The following is a 10,907-nucleotide window of genomic DNA, read 5'->3' as shown; positions in this document are numbered from 1 at the left end:
CTTCATGCAGGAGACTGTCTGAGCAAGAGCCAGCGTGAGGGACACCTGTCAAGAAACACAGACACAGAAATTTGATTTAGATTGTCCAACTGTGGCATGGACATCTGCAAAAAGATTCCCCAAACTATCCAAAACTTTTAGGAGCTTGAAGCTATTTAGATAAGTCAAAATTAACTTATGTTTTAGACATTTAGGTAAAAGGAAATTTGAAAGTAACCTAAGCACATTTTAAACAGAATGCAGAGTATTAAAGTGCCCGAGGACTATGCAGTGCATTAGTCTGCTTAAAAATTTATTTTTCTTTATAATGATGACTTTGGATATGTCCTTGCTCTTCTTGCTCCAAGGATCCAGAACTGTGAATTAAGATGTGGTTTTTAAAAGATAAAGAAAAGAAAAGAAAAGAAAAGAAAAGAAAAGAAAAGAAAAGAAAAGGAAAGGAAAGGAAAGGAAAGGAAAGGAAAGGAAAGGAAAGGAAAGGAAAGGAAAGGAAAGGAAAAGAAAAGAAAAGAAAAGAAAAGAAAAGAAAAGAAAAGAAAAGAAAAGAAAAGAAAAGAAAAGAAAAGAAAAGAAAAGAAAAGAAAAAAGAAAAGAAAGGAAAAAAAAAGAAAAGAAAAAGAAAATTGCATGTTTTTTTTTTTTTTTTTCTTTTAATTATTTATTTTAGTATTGACTTGAGAAGAAAAAGACATCCCATTAACAGCTAAACAAATTCCAGTCCCTTATCAGTCTTTCTCTAAAAGACTCTTCGGTGTGTGAGAAGCACTGTCATGACAGCAAGGGGTTTATTTTTTGCCAGACTGTGAAGCAGCCTCTCTCATTGCTCCTGCAGCAGAAGAGGGGTAACTGACAGTGATCTGGACTTCAGGATGCTCAGGTAGAGAAAGAGTACGATGGCATTGCTGACTGAAAAACAGCAGTCTCATTCCAGTTAGTGCGTCAGGCAAGCCGCACAAATCAAAATCCTCTTTCAGATGCCCAAATTATATTTCTGTTGGCTAAGACTTTAAAAACTTTCTGAAGTTGCTTGAATTAACAGCTGTCTTTGGCTCCATTTTTCACCTTAGTCAGTTGTTTGTATATCCTCCTGGCCTTCTCTTTGGCCTCATTTCACTTTCTCCAATTACTTTCACACTTCAATCTTATTTTATTTTGCAAGAACCTATGGCTGCAGAAACCTCCCTGCCCACTTTCTCACTGTAAGAAATAGGAAAGTGGTGAATTATTTTTCAGCATTACGTATACCTGTTTATCAAATAGCTTACTTTGCTTCCTGTTAAGTCCAAGAGTACCTTTTCTATACAACAGCAGCAAAACAGGTTTCCTTCTACTTTTAGATGACACACACAAATCTGCTGACCACAGACCATTTTTGTCCAGCTGTCCACCATCATGAAGGCAGGCATGTCTTCCAACACTTTTAAAATTGTGCAGGTTAACTGCCTTTAGCAATTAAAAATAGTGGTCTGGGAGAGGGCAGAGGAGCTCAGAGTTTTCCATCAGTATCTACAGAATTGACGGCAAGCAACGTTGCCTTTCCTAACTATGAAAAGCCAGATAAAGAACATGTACCACCCCAATACAGAACAGACCTCTCTGAAATCAAAGATACTTTTCTCATTAATCATTTTTCTTTAAAAATATCAATTCCTTTAGGTTAGTGATTGCTATTTTTTAAGTGATTTTGATGTACTTTGCTAGCCATGTTAATGACCCACATGAAGCTGCACCCTGGTGCCTACAGCTCATTAAATACAAGAGGCCTATTGTGGAAAGACACGGGTTAGAAGTTTGGAAGTAGGTGCAGGTCAGTTTTTGATATGTGAAGACAGCTAACTCTTTCCCAAATGGGTCTGACCAAGGAAGGTTTTCCCTTTAACCTGTCATCCTTAAAGTCTTGACAAAGCACAAAGTTCCTTAAAATACCTAAGAGCATCTTATTATGTCATCTCAAAGTGACTCCTGTTGGTGTGAACTGCCCTTTGCAGGCTTTAAGCCTAGGCCAGGGGATGCAGTAGAGTTCGGATAAGACTGGAGAAATACTGAAGGTGTTGGTTCTGCTCTCAGAAACAGGCTGTAGACATGAGAGGGGAAGGAAGGAAGCAGAAAAAAAAATATTACACTTCTCCATTTTTAAACATTTAATAGTGCACATATTGAGTATATTCTGTACAGACATCTATAGCAAGTTAAACATCTTCCTTTCTCTCACTTAGATCATAGTCATGTAAAGCACATTTACAATAGAAAACATACTTGAGGTACAAAAACCCAAGAAGAATATCTGAGGTATAAATACAGGTATATTTTAAATAATCTTTATCATGCTTTATCTATGTTTGACAGTACACTGTGGGCAAGTATACATGTTTACAATAGAATGGTATGTACAACATACAATTTTACAAATTCAAAAGTGTTTGATGTAGAAGAATATACAAGGCTTTCCTACTCATGAGGAACATTGTTACTGGAAGTACTACATTATTTGCCATAATAAAAAAAATCTTCTTCAAAAAGCTTAAAATAATACTGACAATGGTAACAAAGTCTCAGTCAAAATTCCATCTTGCAACTCATTCATACCCTAGCCACAAAATACATTTATCACTTAATACTGCACCTCGTAAGCAAATCCTTACCTTTACAGTAAAACCTACAGAAAGACACCTTTCCAGAGGACCTCAAGACTTCCTACAGTTCATGTAGTTTGATTGTTGCAGAGGGGAGAACATCCCAAAGGGTTTAAAAACAAACAAAAAAAAACAGAAGAAAAAAAAGTCCCACCTTCCTCTCTGCCCCAAATGCAACCCTCCAAATTGTGTTCAGGTTCTGTTCACATTAACATGCAGCTTATAGGAAAACAAGCAAAGGAGAGAGAGAAAGGGAACAAACTCTTACAAATCTTCCCTTCCCACACACCACACTTTGCCTGCTGCTGCAGGAGTCCTGTAACATCCCAACACCAGGACTCCAGTGTTTACTTTTTATTCTTGAGTGTTAAAAGACAGTAAAATATATAAAAGCTCATTAAAACACATAGTTAACAGAGATAGGAGTAAAAGCAACAAACATTTTTTTTTGCAATATAACAATTGAGATTACTGGCTCTCTTGACCATTGCATAAGCATTTCAGTTCTAAGCTGCGGTGTTGCTTGGAAGTATATTTACTTAGAATTGTTATTGAATTGCTAATCACTCCCAAAAGATAATCTGGATAAGGAGTGAACGCTAACCAGAGCAAGCCTATTGTAACATCTGTGTAGGGGTTTTAACAATGTTAGAGCTGAGGAAAATGCAGAACTGGCAAATGGGAAGGATGGCAACTCGTGGTCCACGGAGGAGTCAAATTCTAGGTTCAACTGTATCCAGTATAATAAAATCCATCCTGGCTGCCTATCAGTGTACCAGACACATTTCAAGTTCAACTTCTGCTATCCTTTCAACCATCAACACACTCATTCACACTTTAATCTCTGTGCAAACCTTTCTCTGCTTATCTCAGTGAGAACACATTGAAGAGTACCAACTATTCCAGTGGATACACCAGTCCCTCAACGCACTACAAATAAAATGACATGGGTATGTACATAAAGCTAAGTATTTCACATGGGAATGATGAGCCTTCATCACATTTCATAATATATTTTGCATTTAAAGAATTTTGCTTCTCAGAAGCAAATCAAACCATCTAATAGTACAATACTTATTTCTTTGCACAGTCCTCATATGTATTCCAGTCGAGGCCTACACTATAGGCCTTACACAGACAGGAAGCAGCTTTAAAGTGTATGGTATGGCCACAGTCCTATAGTAATGCTCACAGTCAAGTTCTCATGCTGTCATCCCTTCATGACATGACTTTCAGATGGTCTGCAGCAGATGACCTGTTTTGGGTAACATCTGTGTTGCTGAGGTGTGGAGCGCATGGCTGTTCCTCTTCAGTAGTCACCTGGATTTTACTTCCTTGCTCTCAAGACTCTGATGAGTGAAAGAGTCTCGTATCTTAACTACTTCAGATGCACACAAGTGTCCAAAAGACTTGGTGTACCAGTCTGGCATGTGGCCCCTGATGGGTGGCAAAAAAGAAACGAAGAAACAAGTATCAGTAATATTGCACACATTAGCTTAGTCAGAATCATATATATGTATATCAAATATCTAGTTGGTTAAATGCCCCACTGGGAAGTCTCTATTACTGCTTACTGCTCAGCTCAGCCTTAATAATGCATAGACTTGCTCAAAAACAACTTTTTCCTCACTGCAGCAGATTTATTTGAAGTTTTTGAGAACTTGGTCTGCTTTATTAACCTAACATTAAACTTAACAAGTCCTTGCATCTAATACATCTTGCAGATGAAGGGGTGGGATTATATACCAGTACCTGTGGTCAAGCACGTATCGGGAGCTTCTAATGTAACAAACCATCCCCACTGTTAGACATGCACTGAAGGCAATTTTGATCCTTGTGAGTCCCTTCCAACTCAGATATCCCATGATTCTATGATTTTGTGACATCTCAGAATCCTGTGTGTATGCATTTGAGAACTACGTACTACTGCCTAAGCTATAGCCTGCTAAACTGTCTAAATTTTGCACTATAAAAGACAAGTTACCATCACAAAAGGACAAAATGGAAATCCATACCTTAAATCAATTCTGCACATGTAGGTAAGCTTAGATTTTCCTGACCCGCAGGGCTCAATCAGATACCTAGACAGGAGCACATTGACTCTGACACCTGCCACTGGAGCACGGTCATGATCCACTGAAGTCGCTAAAAGCACACAGGCTCCTTTGGGGAAGTTTGTTCTCCATGTTCTATGAAAAAAAGAAGAAAAATGTCTCATCTTTGACAAACAGGAATTCAAACATCTAATAGACTTCAAACCATGCATAAATAGATTTTTACCTACATAACTTGCTTTCTATTCTGTAGGCAAGGCTGCTGGGGGGAGATATTAAAACTACAGCATATGAAAGTCTTACCTTAAGACTACGAAGTCCCTGGCTGGATGAGGTGCCATGCTGTTCTGGACATACTGGTAGATATCTGTCTGGCTGTCCAAAGGTTCAATTACTTTTGAATCTATAAGATCTTCATCCCAAAGATGCTGCTCCTTAAGTAAACGATTTAAAACTTCCTCTGGTGTGGCAGCGATTTCAATGGTAGTTTTCCATAACCGGAGTGGGGGACCTTCACATGCCTGGGGAAAATCGGCACAGAGTCCTCAGTTCTACATTTTCTTTGTATTTTATATTATTGGATAAACACAGCAAATTAAATACATGCACACATACACACACAAATACACACATATATTGTACTAAGGCTGTCATAAGTTCAGACTGAGGTTGTTTTTGTAATAGTCAAAGGCATTTGCACACTGACTTCCAAATGGTTTTTACATTATAGTTATGTTCTCCAGCATGAACCGCTATTAAATTGTGATGCTGCAGAAAAATGTCCTCATTTTCCAAATTATTTTTTTTATATCCTAGCTCAAATTTCAATGAAACACTTCTCCCTTCTCTAGCTCTGAACTGTGCAAGAGTAGAGCAGAGAAACTTCATTCCTTCTGCCTGCATAACAAAAGTGCTTGGAGGCTTCAGTCAGCCTGTCAAGGCTTTGCACAAGTGAGTGAGGGCGTGTAAATGCAACACAGTGAGCATTCCTGGGCTGGATAAACACGACAACTCAATTCAATGCATGTTCTCTGACTACTGCTGAAAGACATGTTTTTAGACGGTATAAGACTATGTCAAAAGATAGTTATTTTTTCTTAAATCTATCCACAAAATAAAGGTGTCATATCCTTCTGTAATATTCCACGTCAAAAGCTGGCTTGTATTAAGAGAAGATAAGCTAAAAACCAGAGTAGTGGACAGCATTACAGGATGCATACCTTCTTGTAGGCCAGTTCTGCTTGCTCTGAGGTGGAACAGCTGACCCAGCCTTTAAACTTCTCCTTCATTTCCTTCAGCAAGTCGTCCACACAGTCCTGGAGGTAGCAGTGGTAGTCAGAAGGCTCCGTGGTGCTGCTGTTGCCCCTGAGCTCCTCCAGGCTGAGGGGACGCAGGTCCTGCTCTGTGTACGAGTTCCGGCCCCGGCTCATTTCTTCAGGTATCTGAGGAGTGACAAGGACAAATCATCCTCTTGCAGCTTGGTAGAAAATGAGATGCCTAGAGAGGTTTATGTGTAGGTATGCCTGTGGAATTATATCTGTAAGTTACCTGATCTAGTATGCAAATGGTATTCTAAAAGATAGATTTGTCAGGTCAAACACTCAATGTGAAGAAATACCAAAGTTTGTGTCTTTGTGACCTTGATTTGACAAAGATTAGTCCCTCAGTTACAGTGTGTCTTTTGTTTTTTAGTTTTTCTATCCCCTCTTTGGTCCAAAACTCAGACTCATTCCCACAGCAAAGCTTATCCTGCAGATTGACCGAAGGAGAGGCTAGCTGTCAGCTGCAAGAAGAGAGACAGGCATGCCTTCAGTTGTGGGCTCTGAAAAGATTTGATGACAGTGAGGAAAACCAGGATGCAGACTTGTCTGGTTCTCCATGCTGGGCTCTAGAAGGAGCATGCTTTAGTTGTTATGGAGCCTTCAGCCGACAGTCTGATAGCATCATGTTCAGGATGCTTTTGTGGCCTAGTCCTGCTTTCCCTCGGGAATTTAAGTATAAAGCTAGCACTGAAATTCTTGGAAATAGCTTCTTGCTTTGTAATTAGAGCTGAAGCTCACAGATCCTCATGGCTGCACAACAGAGGTTTGAACACACATTCTGAATGCAGCTGGGATGTCACAAAAATGCCCCAGACCCCACAACTGCTTCATGTCTTTTGAGTGCCAGTGTCAACAAAAATCTGGCACCACTTCAAATTCATGCATGCACTCAGATAAGGATGCAAAGTTTTTTTTTTTTTTTTTTTTTTTTTTTAAAAAAAAACTATTTACATATACTAATCTTTATTGAAATAAAGAGAAGTTCCTAGGTCTGCTGTATACAGAAAGCTAAGTCATGTCCGCCTACTCTGCACCCATCAGTTTTGCAGATGCTTGTTTTACCTGGAAGAGCTTCTTGCATTCAGCAATCATATGGGCTAGCCCTTGGGTTGCAGCCAAATTTTCATTTAGGTCTTTCTGATCAGGTTTTCCCAGGCTTGGTTTTCTTTGCATCACCCTTCACAGAGGAGAAGAGCACACACACACAAAAATTAAGTTATTTAACACAGGGCAAGAGAGACATTTAGTAAGAAAACAGTAGGATTCCAGAAGCTGCTGGTGATTTAGAACAGTGTTGCTTGGGACTAAATCTTGGCATGCTGTTACTGACTTACTTTGCTACTCATACTAAACTTCTATGGAGTCCCCCCATTTCTACCCTTTTGTGAGCTGACTATCATTTTAACAAATCTGTTAAAAAAGTAGGGAAGCATAACCATTCTGCACCTTGTGTCTTCTGAGGTGCTGAAGGGGATCAAAAGTGGCAGGGTCAACAAGACCAGCAGCAATGAGCTGTGCTCTCCTGAGACGTACCTTGGGGAGGAATTCTCTCTTTTGAGAGTGTTTAAGTGGAAGAGGGAAGGTGCTAAGCACACCGCCAGGTTTGTTGGTGTCATCTGGTTCTCCTTCACTGCAGCTGTGACATCACTCAGGAAATAGAGAAGAATCTGGAGGACCTCCCTGTTCTCATCAGGTAAAAGCATAATGGCAGCCTTGATAGCCTGGAGACGCTGATCCTTTGGCACATCTGCATAATATTAGTAATTCTCTCATCAACCCATTGATTTTCCACACACACAGCATGAATACATCCCAAAGCAAACTCCAGCTTCAAATATTTGACTCGAGTTTGAAGTGATTTCCTTCAGGATGCATACCATTCATAGGAAACATGAAGGATTTTTTTTTAACCCACTAGTTTAACTGCCCTCAGTTATTTCCTGCCTCACAAGAAATGCAAGCAAGAAGTTGTGCCTAGGCCAGAGTTAATTTTAGATTTCATTTCAACAGCTACTTGCACTAAAATGACAGAATCCTGGACTCAGGCAGCGAACAAGCAAACATACTCCAGCCAATTTAGAAATTCTTTGCCTTTCAAAGAAATACAAAACAAATGCATTTGAGAATAGGTGAATTAATTAAATAAATTGGCTAGCAGACCTCTTTAACAATGATGTCATAAAATAGCCAGAAAGTGCTTTACCAAACACACAGGGTTGCTTTATTGAGCTGATCATTCAAAGTCATGCAGTGGAAAAAGAAAGTCAATGCTGTGAAGCCCCATACCATTAAACAGCTCCTTGGTTACTAACAACAAACATCCATTGGAAAAATTTGACGTGTGTCTTTATATAAGGCCTTCTCCTCCAAACTTGAAGGGAACAAATAGTGAAATAACCCAGACCAGATCTGCTTCTTATAAAGGGATTTCCAACAGGCCATTCCTGAAGACAACATGAGAGTCTGACTCCTGGAGCATTTACATCATTATTAGCACCACACTGCCCTGGCTGCATGGCTCATAATACATGCATTGCTAACCAGATATTTAATTGGTATTTGCTTTGGGCTTCAGCAATTTCTTAAGGCTGGCAAGTGAGTTTAGAATTCAATTTTAAGCAAAAATCTACTGTTCTCTGCTCACTCCCCCTCAATCAGCTCAAAGCACATTTAAGCCTTGTATGGAATATTCCAGAGTGCAGCCTGGTGCATAACTCTAAAGCAAAGAGAAGCATTGTCCTTTGCAGGGAAACAAAATTTACAGCTGCTTTAAGGCTCTTTGCTTTGCACGGAGATAATACTTCCCGACCACCTCTGGGGATTCCTCAGACCTACCGGCTGTGAAAGGCAGGGAAAGGAAAATATACTTCTGCAATACTGTGTCAAACTTTTTCTGGCACTAAATCAGAATGAGTTGCTATTTAATATGCAAGGAAGTGGAGAGTCTGATTCATTTTTTCCATAAACTTCCCTGGGAATTGAAACAAACAAACAAAAAAATGTGCTCTGAAATAACAGTACATATGTTCTTATTTTAAACTGTCACCTCCACCTACAGAGGTCTGAAGGAACTTCCTGGATAGAGCATTTGCATCATCATAGAGAAGGCACAAAATACAGTAATGGCTCAAAGAAAGTATTTTTGTATCAAGCTGTTTTGTAGCTGTACTACCATGGGAAGAATACATGGGGTGGTGTTAGAGGATCAAAGTGCCCATAGTGCATCAGTTTGGACCTCCATGAATACTTCAAAAAGCTTTGAGTTTTTTTGGTCTCCAAACATTAATTAATCTTTGGCAGTTTAATAAAATGCTTTTATAGAGCATTTAAGTATTCCTAATGAAACAAAGATTAAAAAAACTTTTGAAGGGCAACTTATTTGGAAAGATCCAGCAAAAAATATCCATGTATAGAGAATTTGATTTATCTAACTCACTATAACGTATCCCTAGCTGGAGTTAAACCTGACATCCCAGCAAGATGAATTATTTCTTTTGAGGTGTGTTGATAAATTCATGTTTTGATGTTATTTAATCTAAGCACATTCTGTTTATGGTACCTACCGGTAAAGTAGCTAAAAATTAGCAACTGAAAAATTTTCAACTTAAATGGTTGCTTTCAAAAGTTGTGGTGAGAGCTAGAATAATATGAACTTTAAGAAAATACAATTTCTTTGGTAATCTTGCTCTTTAAACCAAAAACAAACAAAAAACTCCACCTCGGTTATTCAGTGGATTACAATCTCCTCAAAATTCCAAAACTCTGTGAACGTATTGTTTGCACAAGCCCTCTACTTAGCCACATCAGACACAGTTTATCTTCAAACTGTAGTATCAAGTATGCTCAAAGAGAGGAAACTATAGCAAGTGATGGAGGATTTATTTGTTCCCGAACTTGAGGGAAAGGTGAAATTAAAAAAACTTGTCCTGTCCTATGAACCATTATACAGTTAGAATATCAAAAATCAGTTCCTTATGTGGCAGCCTGAAATAAAATGGCTGCTAGAGAAAGAGAAAGATAACACATGCAACATGCGTAGTGCCCAGAGGAGTGGTGTTAGAAAGTCTCACCCTTGCTACACAAATGACAATTAGCCATTTTGCTTTAGAAATCTCAGTACTTACACTGGTATATCTGTAAGAAGGTCTCAGAGAGTTTGTTGGTCATGAGGGGCTCAGGTAGGTCACGGAAGAATTGCTTTAACATGTCTGCCACATCGTAAGCAGACTGGCCTTCATAGTTGACGCTGTCTGCTGAACTCTCATTCATTTGACGTAAAGCCTGAATTCTTGATTTGACTCCAGATTTCCTAAATAGTCCAACCTAAGTGTAATTGTATATGGAAAAGTAAACACATTTACATTGAGTATAGCAAAACTGAAATCTAAGTATGTTCTTTAGCCTCTTATGTATGAATTTTAATTTCATGAAAGCTTTCCTTGAATTCTTCATTTTGTTCTTAGTCTGTTTTTTCAATCTGACCCAGAATCAACAACAACACAACTTAATGGAAGGCTGGGCTTTGGGTACTGAATGAGAATGGGATGAGAGTAGAGCAAAACCCACCTGATCCAGGCAGTGGTTGCGAAGGTACCGCATGGCTTGTTGAATGCTCTGTGGAAGAGGCTGCCCGGTGCGCTGAACATTGACTTGCAGTGGTACTCCAAATACGTTTCGGTCTTTATAGTCTGGCACCTTTATCCTTTTCATAAATTTTGGTACTGCCCTATTTAAGCAAAGGGAGTGACAAAATTAGATTAAACCTCTAGCAACCATTTATCTTATGGATTTCCAGTAACTCACAAAGTAAGTGAAAATAAGTGAAATATTTTAGTATGTTGAATAACATGAAAAGTAGTGAGAATATAAATAAGCTAATTCATTCAGGGATGAGAAGG

General features: G+C 38.9%; 1 protein-coding gene across 5 annotated transcripts in view; it reads right to left on the bottom strand.

Annotated features, from left to right (window-relative positions):
- Nucleotides 1-2,123: 2,123 nt before the first annotated feature.
- The window catches only part of DLC1 (DLC1 Rho GTPase activating protein), a 286,531-nt gene continuing 277,747 nt past the window's right edge, over nt 2,124-10,907 (bottom strand). For all 5 annotated transcript variants that reach the window (XM_035323410.1, XM_035323411.1, XM_035323409.1 and 2 more), the window contains 8 exons: nt 10,576-10,735; nt 10,134-10,332; nt 7,543-7,756; nt 7,072-7,186; nt 5,908-6,129; nt 4,991-5,208; nt 4,649-4,822; nt 2,124-4,070 (listed from right to left, as the gene is read on the bottom strand). In XM_035323410.1, coding sequence (XP_035179301.1) covers nt 3,950-4,070; nt 4,649-4,822; nt 4,991-5,208; nt 5,908-6,129; nt 7,072-7,186; nt 7,543-7,756; nt 10,134-10,332; nt 10,576-10,735 — 1,423 coding nt within the window. In that variant the 3' untranslated portion in view covers nt 2,124-3,949. The remainder of the gene's footprint in view (nt 4,071-4,648; nt 4,823-4,990; nt 5,209-5,907; nt 6,130-7,071; nt 7,187-7,542; nt 7,757-10,133; nt 10,333-10,575; nt 10,736-10,907) is intronic.

The sequence above is a fragment of the Oxyura jamaicensis genome, chromosome 4 (genome assembly GCF_011077185.1).
Source record: "Oxyura jamaicensis isolate SHBP4307 breed ruddy duck chromosome 4, BPBGC_Ojam_1.0, whole genome shotgun sequence".
In the NCBI taxonomy this organism is placed as follows: domain Eukaryota; kingdom Metazoa; phylum Chordata; class Aves; order Anseriformes; family Anatidae; genus Oxyura; species Oxyura jamaicensis.
This window is presented reverse-complemented; position numbering and strand designations above follow the sequence as displayed.